This window comes from Athene noctua, chromosome 4 (assembly GCF_965140245.1).
Source record: "Athene noctua chromosome 4, bAthNoc1.hap1.1, whole genome shotgun sequence".
In the NCBI taxonomy this organism is placed as follows: Eukaryota; Metazoa; Chordata; class Aves; order Strigiformes; family Strigidae; genus Athene; species Athene noctua.
Genome location: NC_134040.1, coordinates 72,838,292 through 72,859,019, shown reverse-complemented (window position 1 = coordinate 72,859,019; position 20,728 = coordinate 72,838,292). Strand labels below are relative to the sequence as shown.

At 34.7% G+C, this 20,728-nt stretch overlaps 1 protein-coding gene across 3 annotated transcripts in view; it reads right to left on the bottom strand.

Moving 5' to 3' along the window:
• PALLD (palladin, cytoskeletal associated protein) overlaps positions 1 to 20,728 on the bottom strand; it is a 199,605-nt gene that overhangs the window by 118,545 nt on the left and 60,332 nt on the right. For all 3 annotated transcript variants that reach the window (XM_074905731.1, XM_074905732.1, XM_074905733.1), the window contains exons 2-7: positions 11,268 to 11,446; positions 8,928 to 8,994; positions 8,259 to 8,364; positions 7,239 to 7,313; positions 5,000 to 5,141; positions 4,659 to 4,682 (exon numbers count right to left, since the gene is read on the bottom strand). In XM_074905731.1, the coding sequence (XP_074761832.1) occupies positions 4,659 to 4,682; positions 5,000 to 5,141; positions 7,239 to 7,313; positions 8,259 to 8,364; positions 8,928 to 8,994; positions 11,268 to 11,446 (593 nt within the window). The remainder of the gene's footprint in view (positions 1 to 4,658; positions 4,683 to 4,999; positions 5,142 to 7,238; positions 7,314 to 8,258; positions 8,365 to 8,927; positions 8,995 to 11,267; positions 11,447 to 20,728) is intronic.

The window sequence follows — 20,728 nt, the reverse complement described above, 5'->3', positions numbered from 1 at the left end:
GTTTGAAGTCACCTTTATACATTGAAGCTGAAATCAACATATTCAGAAACATAACTTTGAGGATTAACATACCCCAATAAACTTTAAATATTTACAACTGACGAGGAATAGAACCAATTAAAAAAAAAAAAATCATATAGTGCAAAAAAGACCAGAGGTTTACTTTGGATTTGGAAACATCAACAAGTAAGGACAGTCACAGCAGTCATACTGAAGATGGGGTCACTGACAGGACCAGAATTCTGTAGGTACCTTGAGAATGCAGAGTACAACTGAAAATGTAATTGACAAGCAATAATGCATAGGTCAATCAGACCACTTCTAATGAAAGATCATTTTAGCTTATTTTCAGTTTTTCTCTTTGTTTGGCATCTTGAGCTATAGCTCATTAGAGATTGCTCTCTTCAAGCCCTTCTCTGCTGCTCAACAGTGAAAGAAGGAGCCAGGTTCTTAGTCATAATTCTTTTGTTTTCACAAAAAAATGCAAGGATCCAACATGCATGCTGACCTACTGAAGTTTCTGTGTGTTTTAAATTTCATCAGCTATCAGAAAGCTGATTTTCTTTGTGTGGGGAGGCAGTAGGGATTTCTGTAACATTTGCCATATATTTTCAGTTTCAAACATTATGCAGAAATAGGGAGGGATTTCTAGGGGAGTTACTTACTAGAGTTGAAACTCCAGAACACAGCAGCCAAACAGCAAACAAGAAAGCACAATCCAAGAGAAGTGATGACTATCTTTTGAGATGTTTATGGTGAATATACACAGTTATTAAGGAATCATTAAGGAAAAAAAAAAAAAAAAGCATGTGTATGTGGCAATTCCCTGGCAATTTAAGAAAAATTACTTCATATAGTTTTCTTCTTACATGCCATTAGACAATTGTTTTAATGTAATTCAATACAGTTTGTGGCTGCCTCCAGACAGCTGAGTAATGGTCAAAGTATCAACAGCTGGCAAATGACTCCATAGGATTTTTCATTCTCAGGCAGCCTGTTCTTTGAAGGATTCAATCAGTAGAAAGTCAAAATGTCCGAGAAAGAAGTACAGAGCAGGTAATTTGACAAACTGTGATGTTGGCTTTAAGTAATCTGACTAGCTATTAATTCACAAAGCAGTCTGGAGAGATTTGTGATGCAAACCGATTTCTGTCTAGACAGAAAAAGGAGTGCAAAACACATTAGGGTGGATAGAATGTACTCAAACAAAGTAGCGCCCCCCAACCCCCACCCCTTACTTCTTAATTTCTTACCTGTGTGAGTTCATGGAACATTTCTCTTTTAAATCATTAGTACTGACCTAGCAAAGGATAACCAAAGTTTTTGAACACTGTAAAGTGTTTACTGATGGTTGGGCTTTGGTGACAACTGGTAATTATAGCCACACTACAATTTGTTAGAATTTATGTAAAATTCCATGGAAGCTGTACACTAGGAAAAATTTTTAGAAATCGTGTCCATCTTTCAAAATTCGGAATACTTATCTAACATAGGCATGTTGGTTTTCCTGTCAGTCTTGCACATGTATTCACCATCAGCACTGAAGAGCAGTTGTGTGTTCACAAACCACAAACCAGTGCTGTACCTACATTTCTGGTACCCACCCAGCTTCTTTAAAATTGTAGAAGTTTTAAGATCCTTCATGATATCCTAAAACCCAGTGTTACTTAACACCAGTTACTAATACACGAAACGCTGCTCATCATTTATGCCAAAAGGAAATATTTACATTTTGCCTAAACTTTATTTACATTCCCTTTGGATGCAGAGAGTCAATTCCTATACAAATAAGCCAATAAGTGGACTGTCATTAATTTTAGTGGAGAGTAAGAGACTGCCCATTATTTAATAAACTTTAGTAGGAATTGATACATGCACAAATCTTACAGGGATAGCACTTAGTGAATCCAGAGAGAACAAAATACCAAACTGAAACCCTTTCATAGGTTTAGGATAGTGGGAAGGTCCTTACGAATGTATATTACAACAGAATTATAAGCATGAAAAAAAAAAATCAGACCACTGTCAGGCATTAACTACTGTTATGCCTATTAAACTGCAAAAATACAGATACCAAAATAGTATTTTGAGATGCTTCCTACTCTTTCCTTGCCACCTACCTTGAGAGTGGTATAAGATATCTTGATATTTAATAACTTCTCTGTATTTGTGAAAACTCAAGAAATGCACCTTTCATGTAAGGATCCCTTCCCTAGTGTTCTTTAGAAGGCTTCAGGTATTCTTCTACCAGGGTCTGCAAGTGAACCAGACATGGGAAGGACAGCATTCAGCACCATCAACATGATGGTGCAGGTATGTGAGAGGGCTGGCAAGGTGATGATCTTTCTGGACTCACAAAAATCCCACCATTTCCCATTTCAGGTAGTAGTTATGAAAGGAATTTAACTTTGTGAACTATCGTGAATATTCTTACTTACTCCACAGTAATATCTGTCAGAAAGGCTATATAAACCTTGCAAATAACAATACTGAAAATTACTTTATCCATGAAAAAAAATCGAGCAAGAAGCACAATATATGTTTTCCTTTGTACTCAAATATTTGCACAGTGGAATGTGAAACTTTTGTCTTGATCAAACAAGTGCTTCTCCTTTCTACTAGATAACACTGCATCCCTACTCTAAAACATTTTGTTCCTCTAGCCTTATACACATTATGTTGCCTAAAGTGGGTGAAGGGGTAAAAAAAAATATAACCAAAAATAAGCAAACATCATTAACAATTGTGAGTTTTGACAAAACAGTTTCTCATTAGATATTAAAAAGAAAAACCCTAAAATATGCTAGTAAATTTAGACTTCATAGAAACTTTTGTGTAAGATTTCAGTCCTTTCAGATACTTTTTATCATGTTAAAGGAGAGTATGAATGCAGTTCAAGTGTTCTTGTAGAAAAGAAGCTCCTAGTAACATTGAGCTAGATATACTAGGTACTATTCTCATAGCATTGATAGATTAAATCTAGAAAAGATGTTACTACTTGGGCAGGAACTAACTTTCTCTGGGAAGGGAAAAAAGTTGACTCATTGTTCTAATTTTATTTATTTTAAGGTATCAAGAAAACAGCTAAGGTGGACTTATTCTGTAATATATATTACAGGAGAATGTTCCAAGAAAGATACAGAATTGAACATATTTCAGCACCAACTATTATTCTTAATTTCTTTTCATATTTAAAGGCTTGATACGATATCAAAGATCTCCTCAAATTGTTTTGTACTGTAACTTACAATTTTTAAACCTTAAAGTTTGGGTTATGCTTATAAACTACCAATAGTCTATTGTTACCGCTCAGACATGTTTTAATTTCTCATTAAACTTGGTTTTCCAGCACTCTTCTTTCCTTCACATGGCTCACATTTCAAGCCTCCATAAATCAAATCATTCAGTCGTATGTATTCTGGGTATCAGCTGTTACTAGAGGTGAAGATGCTGTACACCACAATTAATAATTTAAATTGTCAGGATACAGCACACATGTGTGTGTGCACATGCACACACAAGTGTGTGCTTATATGTATATGTATGATGATCCTGAAGTAAAATAGGAATATAACAATTTTGGGAAGCAGTAAGAAAATCAGTGAATAATTGACAAAGAAAAGCAGAAGCTTTTCCCTCTTCACCTCCTCTTCCTTCCATTAAAGTTAAGACAAAGCTACATTTCTCCCAGGATCACTGCCTTTTCCTAGTCCATAGCCTCATAGCCACACTGCTACTTCACAAACATCAATCAGATGCTAAATATGTTCTCCCTGCAGTCAAAGACTGACAGGGCAACCCCTCAAAGTTTAAACACCCCCCATTGCTAAGGTACTTCAGTTCAGAAACACTCTGGAAATATCCAGGTCTTAGATAGTAAACTTTTCTGTTTGTGTTTTTTTTTGTTGTTTTTGTTTTTTTTTTTTTTTCCTACTCCAAAACAAAATCTTTCTCCAAATTCAAGTGTATTCAAGCACAAGCAGTCACCCTCTTAAAGCAAGACTCAGACCATATCACTGTCTTATCTTCTACATGTTGTTTGATTTAGAAACATTAAAGAAAAGCACAAACATTCTCAGTCTTTTAGCATCCGCTTACTATTCAATAAACTACCACAGCATATAATGATGTCTAATGGGAAAACAAAGCAGCCAGTGAAAACCTGTAGTTGGAAGAACATTTTTCCTTGCTGAAATCTAGGATTTTTATCTTGCGAATAGGCTAGAAAAATTCAGTGTGCCCCTGTTTTTGAGGATCAGATTTTACTTGCATTTAAGACACTTCTCATCTGCCAAGCTAGACTGGCAAAACCAGCATTTAGTGGTTGGGTGTTATGAAACTTATGAGTACAATTTGGGTAATGGAATTTTGTGGGATTTGTTCTTTTTCCTCAGTAGCATGCAAATTTCTCATTTTCCGAGAATGAGTTTGCTTCAGAGTTCAAGCTGTGAGACTGGTCTAAACAGAATTTACTGTTTAACTAATAAAGGAATTGATGTAAAGGACAGTGTAGAGTATGAAAGGTGTGATAAAGAAACATTGTCTTTTAGGGGGTTTCAGATTACCAATGCTCAGCAGAAATGCTTTTCTATTTATGGCTTCAGTACAAACTCAAAGAGCAAGTGATTCAAGAGATTATTTTTTCATATGAGCCTTACCAGGTTCAGTTGCAGATCGTGGCTCTGCATATCACATCATAAGGAGGGGAAACAAACAAGAAAAATGGTATTAGAGATTACATTAATAAACAACTGTATACTGAGTGAACACATTATATTTAAATACTATAGACAAATACAGAATCTGTGCAGACACGTTACAAAATAAGAAAGACTTAAATTGTCTGTTGGTAGCACTAGTTCAGTTATTAATTCTAGTTATTATAGTCACTGAAATGTGGGGAAGAGAGGACTCTGTCCGAAACTCAATCCTCACAGACTAATTTAAATATCTTTCCCCACCCCATATCAAAGATAGCCATTTCAGATTATTGCCTTACTTTTTTGGAGAATTCTGAAGTCTGGAGAATCTTGAATTTCAACACCCTGTCGAAACCACTTAACGTGAATGGGAGGGGGTCCTCTGACCCTGCATTCCAATACCACGACTTGTCCCTCAGATGCTGTGGAGTTTTGTAGCTCCTGAAATACAACAATCATGATTTAAATGAACCAGAAGCATTTCACATTTTTAAAAACAGTCTTTTCTTCTCTTTGAATTTCAACTTTATTTTATCATGTCATTACAGTTTTGCAATAGACATTTTCTGAGTGCTGTATTTACACTCTGATTAAATTAATCAGCTATATAGTTAAAAACGACTGAATAGGTTATTTTCAAATACATTCTTAATAAGACCAAAGATGGAAAAGGTGTAAAAGTATTTAATTCCTCAGACCAGCACAAGGAGATAGTTGCAGTCTGACCTTTCATTTTTCATCCTTCTTCCACAAAGTCAAATGAAAATTCTACAATTAGCTACACATTGATTTACTTGGTCCTGAGAGAGTAGCTGTGCTGCTTTCAGGTCAGTCTATAGAATGTGGAGTTGCTTTTCCTCTGAGCCATTTAAAACCAACCAGGCAAAACTAGATGACAAATATGATTAGGATATATTAGCTTGCATATGGACAGCTTCTGAGACAGTATTACGGCTGTAATAAAATCTTATATACATCTGAAAAAATTCAGGGAGTCTAAACCTTTGATGAAGAACTACAGTGAGAGGGGAGAGGCACAGTACTTTAAGTAACAGAATTGACAGGAGACAACCATTATTTTTGGCTTTGTTATTGATCTTAAGATGATAAATCAATGAATCTTTCTAACCATACTGGCTGTCTCATTTCCTTTCCAGATTATTAATAAAGTTTTAGGCCTTGATGCATCAAAACACTGAAGTTAGGTCTAAAATAAGAGTTATCCCTAGTTATTATTAATAGATTTCTACTTAAATACGTAAGAATTTTGTTACATGGAAGCCTATAAATCTCTGGGTTGTTCCCTGAAGTTTGTATAGAAAGAAATTTGTGTCAAGAAGCTGGATAAGTATATCTTTTTGTTGTTCCTATCCAGTTAATTTATTCTAGAATTAAAGTTGTTTTGATTTTGTATGTCCCAACCAGCTTAAGCCAGTTAATATTGGATTTCAGGGACAAGACGTATGAGGACTGGGAAAGAACAAGGGACTTGTGGTTACTTTGGTGGTTTCTGAATGAGGGCTGGATTTCTCCTATTTCTTGCTCATAGAGAAGTTGCCTGCCTCCCTACCTTGTACTAACCACATTCTCTTAACTGATGCACCTCTACTATTCACTCTCCTCTGATACCTGCAGTATCAGTGCAGAATTCTGAGGTGCAGAATCAGACCTTTCCTGACATGAGAAAGGGATATGATGGAACCAGGCCAGACAGTTGTGGAGAACAGGGTTTACCCTTACTTATCTATAGGCAAAACTACTTGCTCTTCCATATTAGCTTTTAGTCAACTGTTTTTCTGAAGTAATAACCAGAAATACTTTCCTTTCTTAATTTTGACTTCAACAAATGGTGACTAAATAATAGTTACTGCTATGGAAATGAGGTTTGAAGGCAAAATGAAAATCATATTTTCAGTTAAAGTTGTATTTTAGAGATTAGGGAAATATGCTACCCTTTTTGTTGTTACCTAATTCCCATCTCTAAAGTTTAATTTGGGATGAATGTGAAGATAAATATTGGCTTAAATAATTACTTAAGAATTACTGAATAAAAGTCTCCCTTCTAGTAACTTACATTTTACAAGACATCCCAATAAATAATATCTGAACTGCTTTCTTAACTAACAAACCTGATAGATTTTTTCTAAAACAAAGTAAAAAAGCCTCAATTATCTGTTCTTGTCAGTAGATAAATTATTGTGAATGAGGCTTTATCATTACTATGATGTTTAATTGCTGCGTATCTTGTTTTGTCTTACAAAGATTTTGTCAGTGGGGGACAGTCATGGGCATAAGACAAACACATGCAGAGTATTCATGTATAATTCCACTAGTGATTTTAATAGGGTAGAAGGCATAAGAACTTCATTGTTGCTGTGGAAGAATACTTTCTTAGGAAGACATTACCACTGAAAACCATAATGAAAACTGTAAAAGTTATAACATGATCAAACATGCATGCATTAGGTTATATAATTTTGATACTTCCTTCTGGACTATAGGAGTATAATAAAAAAAATTGTGACAAATAAAATGTACCTTTGTAAAAATGGGTGCAGAATAGACAGGCTTAGGTCCATCTACACGGTGCAGGTATGAAGTAGGGCTTTGAACCTGCAAAGCAATGCAACAGTGCTAGAAAATGGAAAGAATATTGGTTTCAATAATATGGCCTGCATTTATCTATGCAATAATGCCAGCTCTCAAATGCACAGTCTTATTATGGTGTTCTTGTTCTAGCACGCTTCTTGAGCGACATCATTTTTTCACATCTGTTATATTTCTGAAATCAAAATGCAGGCTTTAGAGGCTTCTGTACTTCCTGTGAGAATTTTGTATCCAGCGGCCTTTGCCTTGAAGTATTTTGAGGCTTTGACTCCTGTTAATATCATTCAAGTAAGTCTGAAGCATTTTTGCATCTCCTGTTATTACATCCCTTAACTGATGCAGTAACAGATAAATCCAGGTACCTAAAAGCTTATCAAGGTTAGCCAAAAGAAGGAAAAAGAATTTACCATGTACAGTATAACAGAGGTTTTATTTTATTTTGTTTTATGATCTCTATGAAAACTCCAAGTCATCCACAGTGGCATTAAAACTTAGCGTAAACTAACGAACATTGATTTTCTACATTTAACTTCTAGAAGGTAAAATTTAATTTGCTCTAGAAGGCCCAGAGAAATTACAGCAATATTTAATAACAAAATTAAAACTTCCACTTAAAAGTATTGTAGGTATTCACTTGCACTACATTCTTTTGGAATCGGACCAAGTTTTATTACATGATACAGTCTGTAATTTTCCTCATCACCAGATCTGTCAGCTGCTCACATGCTGTGTTGATACACACTGTGTAAGAATCCATATGTATATTTACTTTTATGCCCCATTCACTTGATATATACTTAAGTTTTAAAAATCATAATTCTTAACATAATAATGTAAGTTTATAGTTCAGTATTATAATTCTTCAAAATGACAGAGTTTTTCAGGACTTACAAGTTTTGAAATTAAATTCAAAATACTTCTACTAATTTAAAAATTGGTGTCTAAGAATACCTGCTGACTGGGCACAGAGATAGGTTGAATCACAGCTGTGGTGACTCCAGACTTTGGTGTAGAAGATCCTATTGTCAAGGAAACAGAGGTGGTTTTCTTTTGGGCCCTGAAAAAAAAAAACAACAACAACCCAGCAAGCACTTTATAAGATCTGAAATCAGAATATGTTAGTTTGTAACTGATAAGTCACCTTCTACATCTTTGAATATGTCATTACCAGATGAAAAGATCAACATTGGAGAAAGCTTGAGTAGAACACAATTGCTGTCTATTTTACACTTTCACACCCCATAAAAAGTACTGTTTTAAGATAGAAACTAAAATGTATTTTGTTTCTTTAATTGTAGGCCTCTGCATGGGGTTTTTTTGGAGGTACAGGGCTGGGTGATCACAAATGAAGACTTGGTTAAGTTAAAGTTACTCCTGAATATGAAAAGTTGGTATCAACAAAAGAGTTGTCAGGGCAGGGTCAGACTTCTTGACAGAAAAAGACATTAATACAATCTACAATTATAATACTACACATTTATATCACATGAGAGAAGAAGAAAAGACAAGACATACACAACTGTACCCCAGATTCTTATCCGAATCTAGAACTACCAAAGATTTTCCAGTGCCCCTTATTAAGAATATTTGCACAGCATTGGTTCTACTTTGCACACTTACTGTGGCATAGCTCCAGATTTTGATTTGAAAATTAAACTTTCGCTCTCTGAATCTGTGGAACTGGCACCTGGAAAAGAAAGTATTTTCAATAATCTCATATTCTTTCACTGATTTATTTAATGTTTACATTCCAAAGAAAAAACTGTGCTACTTTTGCCGTTCACTTCAAGAGCTGAGAACTCTAATAAACTACTGCAGTTTTTATCTGATAAAAGATTATAACTATGTACTTTAGACAGTTACAGAAATCATAACCATATCAATTCATTTGCAAACTGTTTTCCCTAGGCTCTTAGCTGTCTTCCTTCATATTGAAGCAAATATGGCCAAAAAAGAAAAAAAAGATGCTAACTACTACTACCGCTCGACTGGATTTTTACGTGAATGTTAAAACTTAAAGCTTAAGAAAACACATGACTTATATACACAGATGACAAATCTTCAGTGTTAAGCAAGAGCAACTCAGTATAGCAAGACATTTTCAGACTAAACTTGCTATCCACAATCTCCACAGTTCAGACTATTTATATTTACCTATATATAACATTGATGTACTGGTATTTCTTTCCAGTGGAAGTTTTGATATAATGTATGTGTTGGGCAGTGCCCTGAACTCACTTAAAGAAAAAAATACAAAAGCATTTATTCCCTTTGTCTTAATTTTTCCTAAGAGCTGGTACTTCACACTACATTTATTCCAGACATTTTTGCAGTACATACTGCAAAAGATCAAAGGATCTATACATGTATATGCATAGGTGTATTTATAATACAAATCATAAATAAACAATATGCATAGTGTAAACATTCCCATGAAAAAGGCTCGGACTGAGGCACCTAAGTACCCTATTTATTTACAAAGTTTAGACTTCAAAAATCAAAGCAACAAGTGGCACAGAAAGGTAAGAAGAGAGAAGCAATGTCAACTGAGTGAAGAGGATCTACATTAAAGTATTTTTCTTGAGCAAAGGATAACCAGGTCTTGTGTTGCTGGGCCTGCTGCACAGGAGAAATTATGAGGCATCAGTGTCATCAAGACTATTAATGTACAAAGCAATTCTTGTGTGATAATCTGGTTTCATTGAAGATCACAGGTAGAAGCCTAATGACTTGTACAATTCTCTCAAAATTATATATCGTAAAACTTCAAGGTAGCATTTCTGCATAATAAGACTTTGCCAGATGTCAAAAAAGGAATTGTTTTATTCACTGTATCTCTCTACCTAGCTGTTTATTTATGGTGTTGCTTCTGTTATTATAACTTCACACAGTATTATGTATTTCTACTATAACTGAGTATTTCTGAAATCATGTTTAGTTCTGTAAAGAAAAATCTTACTAGAATTCATAACAATCAGAAAAGTCTTGGGGATTTTGCTATTATATTCCAGTGTGGGATAACAAGGTTCTGAGAATAAAAAACATAATGAAAGAAACTGTATAAATGCATATTTGTCCTGATTTATGTAATTTATTTTTGCATATTTTTGTATATAGTTTATTTGCAAAAGTTTATTGCTTTGTTAATCAAAAGCTATTTAATCATTTTGGCATGCTATTATTCAGATTTGTTATGAGTATTTGTTAAATTAATTTCTTTTATGCTTTCAGTTAACCATTTAAATTAATTGTAATGAGTTACAAAACTGGTAAAAGAATGCATATTACCAAAATGTTTGAAAGATGCATGAATTAAAATAAAAATCAGTATTCAATTAATCTAAACTAAAAAAAAATTAATAATTTAACTCATGGTCAAGTTATTAACTTTCCTCCGATAAATATGACTAATTTTGAAGACAAGGAATAGTTTGACAATTATTAGCAGTTGATTCTGGACAAACCCAATATGACTGACTTTTAATTTAACTTAAAGTCAGTGTACCAAATATGAAGAGTTATAATACCTTTACACATGACTGAAGAAGACTCATTTGGGGCAGCCACATTTATCTGCACTGTGAGGAAGTTCAGAACTGAGGCAGGGATTACTGCTATCATGAAAAATCATTACTGGTATCATCAGTCATATCTTTGATTTACAGAGGGTACTGCATAAATGATAACCATATACCAAAAATTCTACTTGTTCCTCTTTTTCCATTCTTTATCTTGTACCTAAATAAATAGCGATCTAGCCACCAATTCTTGGGGCGTTCCTTGAAATATGTGAGTTAATATGATGTGATGTTCAAAATCTGTTGCACTATAGGGAGGCAGAGGAACACCATAAAAATACCACCGAATCAAATGTACTCTTAACATACAGAACAAAAAGTAAACTTCAGCTTAGTTATTTTTTCCTGTACTGATCAAATATCATACTATTTCACCTCTTACCTTCAATGAATATTTCAGCTGATGTACTATCTGAACCAATGGAATTTGAAGCCAGACAAGTATAACGTCCAGTATCGTCTTCAAAGGCTTCTGCTATAATTAGTGAATGAAGTCCTCCACTTCCAGAACGGATCTGAATGTCAGGGGAATTCTGGAGTTCTTTTCCTTCACAGAACCATCTGCAGCCCACACACATTTAGCAAGACAAAGGGAAAAAGAACATAAAAGATTGGTTCAGGCTCATCGCACACAAGAAGACATTACACTCTGCTGCAAAAATCTAAATTGCTACTGAAATCAGCAAATGGTGCTTTGAAGTGTTTAATGGCATTTGCAAAGAAATAACTTGCTGGAATAAGCTTTGTCTAAAAGGCAGTGAGACATTTCTGAATGCTAAGAAAACTGTACACATCTACAACGTAAAACTATTCCCTGTTCTCTTTTGGTAGAATTCGTGCTTTCTGCATATCTTATGTACTAGCTTGCTTTGACTACAATCTAATCCATTTCAATTTAACTTGCTACTCCCTTCTTCCTAATATTCACCAATTCTCCACACAGGATGTTTGATTTTTGTCTGTCATGCCCAGTCAACCTAATAAAATCCCATGGTACATATTCCATATAACTAAACTTTAAATCAGTTTACTCTTGTCTCAGATAAGGAACATAAACTGGTTTTCTAGCCCTGGATTTTTGTGTGTATGTATGTTCCACTACCAAAAATGTATGCCCCAACAAAAGCGCTGGGTTTAGGTACAGGCAAAATAGACACTTATCTGGAGTGACTTACTACTAGGTAAAAACACAACCTTTTGTTTACACCAGGTCAATCAAGCATTTTCCAATGCAGGCTGGCTGAAGAGCCAGTCCATGTTCTCAGTCTGCATTGCTGCCAGGAAGGTACCAACTCCCATCTTTTTTCTGTTTGATTCCCTCGTATCAAATAGCCCTATTCTCATAGGCTACTCCTGGATTTATCCATATCTCTAGCAGTCCAGCAAGTATGAGAAGTGGATAATTCTTTTTCTTACAGGGACTGCTATGCATTTTTGTGATGGATGGTAGATTGGAGTCACTAAAGGAAAATCATTAGGGAACAGTCTTCCTTCTGTTCTTGAATTTTCACTATGTCCTGAAAAAAATTTTGCCAAGTTTTTCTGAGCTTGTTATTCCCACTCCAGTCCTAAAAACTCACTCTGATGTTTTCCACTCTTCCTTCCTTTCCTCTCATCCCATAATTCTAATTTGTGCTTTTCCATGTTCTCTCTCTGTCCTCCTTTCCCTCTTCTTCCTCTGCCACCCCAAAATTCAAATCTTGCTATGGTAAGGATGAAGATAAAATGAGTATTTCTTCACAGCAAGCTTCAAAAGTGATGTTTCTTTCTCTCCCCCAACCACTTTTAGTTTCCTACTGTAGTAAGGATATTTAAAATAAATAAATAAATAACCCCACAGAAATTTATGGAGAGTCAATTCAAACTGAAAGATGACTGTATTTTCAAAAATAATTTTTAAAGACTTCCAATCTTCCACCAAAAAAAATGTAATATTTTTCCTTTAGTTTGCACATCTTTATGAGAGAATTTTTGCAGTTATAATTCCAGTAATACTTTGGAATTAAACTTTTTCTTTTCTTCCCTATGAGATGACTTTTCCCTGCCCCAAAACCAAGGTGACCCCAAGGAGTTACAGAACCTCCTACACCTATTTAGGAAAAGCATGCAACACTACAGAATGACAGATACCACACAATAACAATCAGCAAGAAGTCTTTGGAAATTAACTCCCTAATTGTTTTATTTTTTTTCTTATTAGTAAATTGCATGTAATTAACAGAAATAAAAAATATATTATAAAATCTTCTTCTGAAAATATTAGATTGTAAAAACTTGAAATTTCATGCTTATTTCAGAATGCAGAGCTAAGAAACCTAACAGATTTACACGAGACAATTCCCCCTATTAACACTCAGAACTGTGGGCAAGCCCTCTGTGTTTATGAACAACAGATCTTTTGTTCCTGAAGGTGAAAAATGTTGGTAGTGTCATTAAAACCATATGTAATTGTCTTCTGTAATTAAAAGACTATCAAATTCCTTTTCTGTCTTCTGTTGTGCCCAGACAGTGCACACAGAAAGTATCATTTTTGGAAGAAACTAACAAACTTTCTCATTTGTTTACTCAGTAGACCCCTTTGGCCTACTTTTACAACTATTGGGCTTGGAGACAAATCTATTCTGTCAGCTTGGCTGCCAAAATTAACATTTCTCTTCCCCCTCTTCCCCTCCTTTCCTCTCTTGTCACAAGTCGTCTCTTCTCCCAGCGTGAGGACCTCTGCTACTATTTCTGGTTATTAGACCTTTAGAGTCCTAACCTCTGTGCAGCTTTTCCTAAGTTACCTTTCAAACGATATGCACAAGAGAGAGGTTAATTCAATTTCTAGACAATCACAGACAAGAGCCTGTAATATGAGGTTCTACTTAACCATTAGTTCTATTTTTCTTTCCTTTCCAGAAACATCCTGCAAAGCAAAACCTCTCCTTCAAGCCTAATTATTTTCTCAGATAGATCCCATGCAAATTGTACGGCTTTCTACTGTCTCCAAAATTCCATGCTCAAAACATTTAAGAAACTGTGATAAGCATATGAACCTAAAATTAAAAAATCCATTCATATTTTTTGTCACATTTAATAAGCAAACTGTTTTTTTAGGAGGACAAGTTCTACACTGTCTCTTTGATTCACGCAGTCACACAGTCAGCCTCAAGTAGTGGGAGCTATTCCTCAACACTGGTTGGGACTGAGACTCATTGCATCGCATCAGTGACATACCACTGAAAACGAGTCCTGACCTGCTACATCAGACATTGTCTGCCACAGAGTAAAACACCTAAGTAAGCAATTCAATACAAAATTACCTCAACCATCATTAAGGTGATGTTTGATGAATGGGAAACAGGCCTGGTGTGGGATGGCATTGTTTACTGTGGAAGGAAGTATTCACCTTCACAATGGGCAAGAGCAGAGTTATTTGAAATTAAGAACACTAGAATAGATTTGGTTATATTCTCTGTCCTTTTCTAATTGTATTTTTTTTTTCTATCTATATGTGGACAAAAGAAGAGGATTAATTAACATGAATTTCGTTTGGAGATTACATCAAAATTAAGTGAATGAGAAAATACTCAATTGAAATACTTATCCTGTAATAATTTTCTAGTTGCCAGTTCAGTTCAAGAGAGTTTGTGAGTTAAAAAAAGGGTCAGCTAACAAAAATACATTAAGTATTTTTTTCCCAAACACAGACTGAATTCTAGTTTTCCATCTTTTGTGTAGTATGGGCTATTATAGAGCATAAAAATGCTACTGACAGGCCCCATCAGCCTTACTGCCATTACACTTGGAATAGTCATGGTAAGAGTATTTGCTCCTAAGAACTGAAAAAGATTCAAGGACACATCTTGAGAAGCATTGTGTCTTTCTGCAGAGGGATGACCAAAGCAAGTAACAAATCACTATCAAAGGCAGACTGAGCCAAAGAAACCAGAAGGACTCATGCCTAGACACAGAAAAACAGCCACAAGGCAAGTCTTACAAGACAATTCCAACTTTGGGCTAACTAGGGCAGCATTAACTGACGTCCAGTCTATTCAAGCCTACCGATCCTCTTGGGGATAAGAGGATTACTATCTAGCTGTGAGAAGGCAATAATGCTTCTGGAGAACCAAAATACCCCAAACCAAACCAAAATTAGAAGACACTCAAAGTAACACAAAGGAGCAAATGTACTGCAGATGCCTTATGAAAAAGAGAATTCCCTTTAGAGAGAACATTGGTTTAAAAAGCCATCTATTTCACAGGTTCTGGATAGCAAGTACAAAAATTATCTACCCATTTCCCTATCCCTTTCTTGTAGGCTCTCAATATTGTATAAAGTGTGCAGCTAGAAACAAAACAGGCAGAGAGACCAACAAAAGGATTTGCACATGTGTGTACACATCAGTCCACAGAATAAGAACTCAAGCTTGCATCCTAGGCGTGCTCCTGCAGGCCATGCTAGCATTCATGCAAATTTGTAGAGAACTGTCCCCTTGAAAGAGAAAAAAAACTACTGTAAGATGTCAGGTGGAAAAAAAAAAAGTAAAAAATTTATGTAACTGGAATTATTTTTATTAGTCATTAAGTATCTTGCCAGGTTTCAAATTATACTGAATTTCTCTGTTCTTTCCTACTTTCTTCTTCATTCTCTTTCCTCCATTTCTCTCCCTGCGTGCATTTCCACTCTTTTGCCTTGCCCCTTTTCTCCAACTAAGCTTAGTTTTCACCTACACTGTATGTACTGTATGTTGAAATGGTAGCAATTAAGTATTTAATGCAGACACTGAAACACAATCACTAGACTGGAAAGTCAATACTCCAAGGAAGCAAACCAGAGGTATTTTGGTAGCAGGGGAATAATGATTAAAATATTCTCTTTTCACGCTTCAAAGCCTACTTTGCCTTTCTACTGGCTACATTATTGTATGACAGCAAAACTAGAACAGCAAACAAAAAAAGACAGTCAAATGCCAGGTGAGCAGTGGTTCATGCACTGACATCAAGCAGCAATTCACATAATATGTCTTTCTTTTTCACTCTTCTTTATGTCCTCACAACTCTTCATGCATGGAAATACATATGAGCACGTGTGTCTGGGATTTTAATGACTGTGAACAAAATATAAACAGAGTTGAACAGTACACTGACTGAGTAAGCACCAGGGCCTTAAGAAAAACAGTTCAAGGTTCTCTCTAATGCATAATCCTGCTGGAACTTGTGTTTTTTGAGAGTCACTGAGGAATAGAGAGATTTTCCTTTCTGCACACTCTTAAAAGTTAATTTAAAATGGCAGCTGAAGTGAAAATTTAAGATTTAGCCTTAGGGAAGAATTATAACAGGGAGCTCTGACCACTACAAAAAGTGCAGAAAGATAAGTTGTAAATTAAAAAGTAATTTTATCCTTAGTGGTGTTAAGTATGTCTAGCAAGAAAAGTAAAAATTAAATACTCTGACATTCCTGTACTGGCAAACTCAGTTTTCATCACAATACTGCGTAACTTCCATTTTGGTTTTTCTCCATTGCAGTTAAGCAGTCCAAACTTCCAGGCTCTAAGACATTACTACTTAAAGATTTTAACTTGATTTTTAAAAGAAATCAACTTCACCATATAAAATTTAGAGTACACTGCAGTAATCAGATTATCCAGATGCTTATGTTCTTCGCACACTGCTCAATTTTTGTACAATATACAATTTTATTATTTGTATAGTCAATTCATTAATGAGTTACCAATAACAACATACAGACTTTAAATATTTATATTTTTGTAATCTTAAAAGAAAATTAAGATCTAAATATAGATGCTAGCACTTTGCCTGAATCTCCAGTTAAGCAATTAGAAAAATGGCTCTATATACAGAAAACCACAGAAGCCAATTTTATAATAAAAAATGTGTTACATCATAAACAGTATACATTATATACTTATCCAGAATTTAACCGATTCTTCAGGTGTTGCACAATGTTTTCCAAGCTCTCCCAAATTTCAGTGCGAACTTCACATCCAGCTAAGTAAATTGCATGATTAGGTACTTGGGGACCAAAACCTCCCTCTCAAAGTGTAAAAAAAATGGCAAGAGAATACCAAAATGGCTGCATTTTCAAGACACTTGTCAACATTTCAGCCGACCATTTCCTACAAGTTAATTCTGCTCCCTCTGAAGTCAAGCTTTGCATAATGGTCTGTGCAAGGATGCAGAGCAGGGGTGCAGAAGGTAACAGATGTGATCAGTCGAACCACAAGTTACAAAGCTTCCAAGAACAGTGAGCAATGGCCTCTGTCGCTGTTTGCAGGCTCTAGTGACTCCAAAGATCATTTTTTTAGCTTATTCTAAACAGCTCTGTTTAGATTTTTTTTTTTTTTTTTTTGAGTCTTAAAGATGTGGCCTTGGTGTGGGAGCCATATAAACAGTAATTTAAATAAATAAATTGATTTTTTTTAAACATTTATTATAATTTGACTATATACTATGAAAAGTTATAGAGAAGAATGAGTTAATAAAGAAAACCATTCTAATTTAGTAAAATTTAATTGTTATAAATTGAATGTCTCTGTGTTAATCCTGCATTCTTACAAAAGTCTAGAAGATATGCATGATTGATGCAGTAATGAAATATCTGGATGTAAAGGAAAAAATGGTGTGATTTAAAGAACAAAACTGAATTACATTCCATGCCTATAATGAAGAACTTTAATGCTAATTTCTTCTTCATAGAATCCAGAGATAGTGTATTATATAGAGAAGAGGTACCTGCCGTGTGATTTATTTGGATATGTAATCCAAAGCTATTTATTTGTGATCAACAAACATCTCTGTCATAACAGGCTGTGCAGGAGGTTAAGGTAAGCATCTAGCAGTTTTCTTGCTGAACAGGCTTCAAAGCCTCACAGATACATTTATGACATACAGCAAAGAAACCAGGGAAGTGACTTGCTGTTGACAGTACTGTGGTGGTTGGGCAAATGGTATTTCACAAATGCATCCAATGGCATCCAAAATGAGATACATTTCAGGTAAACCTGTTTCATCATGCAGAACAAAGGCTTCTGTACAGCTGTATGTATTCAGTAAGAACAGCAAGGAGATCATATTTCTTTAACTGGCCAAAAAGCAGTCAATATTAAAGGAAAAATCAGTATGTTTTCTTTTCTAACCAGAATGAACAAATATGCCTATAAAGTAATTTCATCTAAAAAAATATTGCTTATATTACATATGTAACATTCATATATGAAATAACAGACTGCTGAACTGCATGCTGAATAACACTTTCTGTCTCTGAAGTTCAAGGTTTAAATCCTACCTCATATCCTATTTTGATTTATCTTTGCCCTTGGTCCCAAAAGATGTATCATTTTTCCTTATCTTTTTCCATCACCAAAAACCAAAGTACCTTATATTACTCTTGATCCTAACTGCATGTTTTCTGAAGACAAAAGCATTGACAAGGTCTAGGTGTAACCCATAGATTTAACAAAATTTCAGAAACCTTACAGAGAACTTTATTTTCTGTATTTGGGCACAAGCCTGTGCTATAAATGTGTCCCTTTCAGAAGCAGTGATTTAACTGATAAATAGATGTGGATAGCCAGTTCAGTTCATTCTAGATTTGGGTAATCATCAGATCAAGAAAGAGAGAAAATACTGTGCAATTTAAGGACCAATTATGTAGTGCAAACTGCAAACCACATTTTACAACAAGCATGTTGATTATTTGCCACACAGAGTTAGTTATTTAAAAATAACAATGCCTTCTCATTTCATTGAGTAACTTCTCTAACTAGTGAAGTTGGGCAAATATAAATGTCCATGTTCGTATATGTAAATAAAAAGCATGAATAAAAAAGGAATAATTTATATGCAATTTAAGATACTGAGGTTTTCACACTTTCATCTGTAAGATATTTTTGAGGGCTGTTGGACTCACTATATAACTGCAGGTTAAATTAATGGGATTCTTTACAATAGTAATTTTCTTCAGAAAAATTCAGAAATCTTATTGCAGAACAAGTGATTAAAAATATTTAATGTAACAATTTCCCTACATAATTTCTTGAACAGTTTCTTCACACTTTACTATTTTCTGGAGCATTATTTTGTACCTGACATCCTCAAGTCTATAGGAGGATATTTTGTATAATCTTCTATTTGACAAAGCTTGAGTTCCTGGCACATATGGGTACTACCACCACTTAGAACTCAACTATACATCTGAGGTATTTCTCCTGTAGTGGCTTTTGAGATGAAGTGCAGTCTGTGCAAAGATGTCTAGAGCATTTTTGCAGGTACCTAAGAAATAACTCTGCTGCCTTACAGGTTAGCCAGCCTGAGGAAGGATAAATTGGAACAATCAAAGGGAAAACTACTGTTCTCCTCAAAAGTCAGAGTAGGCACCTTCTGGCACAACTGCAGAGTCAAAAGAACTCTGCTCCACTACAATTACAGTTCTGAATTTCAGTAATGAAAGCAATCACTCAACAACTTGGATGGCTGCACTTGACAATGTGTAATTTTTTCAAGCTCTCGTTGAAATTGAAATAAATTTCCTTCAGATCAAAGGCGATACTGCCTCTCAATAAAATACCCTCAACTTCAGGAAGCTATTGCTGTTAAAGGCCAAGAATGAAAAATCTCTTCCCTTCACTTAAAAATTATTTTTTTCAGATATAAGACCCCAAAATTAGACTATAAAAGTCTGCAAATATCAGGGAAAAAAAAAGAGACTGGACTGGAAACAGAAGCAAGCTGCACTAACCCAACAGTTATTTATTTGTTATATACATTATATATATGTGTGTGTGTGTGTTTTCTCCATAATGTTAAATATGAGATATGGCAAAATGATTAAATAGTTGCAAATTCCCACTTGTTCTTAGCTCCCAAATTACACCACTTAGGTTTGGACAATGGTAGTTTCATAAATACAGTAGTAAAACCATCTGTAACCTCTCTGGGTTTCAGAGTTTAAAAAAAAATAGAAAAAAAAAAAAACAACTAAACCTGTGAATACTAATGGATCATAATCTGGCCTGCAATTTGCAAAATTATTTAAAATGAATTAAAAAGGAAAATCCTTTGGCCTCTTGGTACATCTACAAAAGCAATTCTCCATAATGGGTTAGTAAAAACAAAATGAAAACCAAGAAGTAGGACAGTAGATACAGTAAAAGAATGTTCATACAGTAGCTTTGTGGTACATTTACCTGTATTTCAGAAGACTTTATGCTAAATCAGTAGGTGCTATAAGCAGTAAGTGAGAGGAAGAAAGAAACAAAGTACAAGTTCAAATTAAACTGGGCGAAGTACGTACAGCTAATGTACATTCATTTCATTCCTTAACATTCCAAGTGACATTCTCATTTTGTCTTTCTAGTTTTTATATTTTTATGGAAGGTGGTTTTTTTGTTGTTGTTTGGAAATATACATTTTGATTTCCACTGCAACATAAGCAATAGCTTGCTTCCAAGGCCAGTAAATACGGAAGATGCTTCCATGTATCAAACCACAAAGATGCAAGTTTATAAATGTGAAGAATGAGGAACTGAAGTCATAAAAAGCTTGACAATATCTGACTCTGAAGATCTGTCCCTAATATTGTAGACCCTTTCATTAATTTTTTAATGTAACTCAGGTTTAAAAGATTACCAGGTATAACCCTTAATTTTTCACACTTTTAGAGCTTTATACTGTCAGAGGATTATCACAGAACTGTGAAACACTCTGTACCAAATTCAGCACTGAACACAAGAAAAAACCTAGCACCTGAAACACACACTATAGTTTTAGGGCATGAAATGCTAGACAGTGAGCAATAATTTATTTTTTTCTGACAAGTAATTAAATTGACTGGTTTTGTAC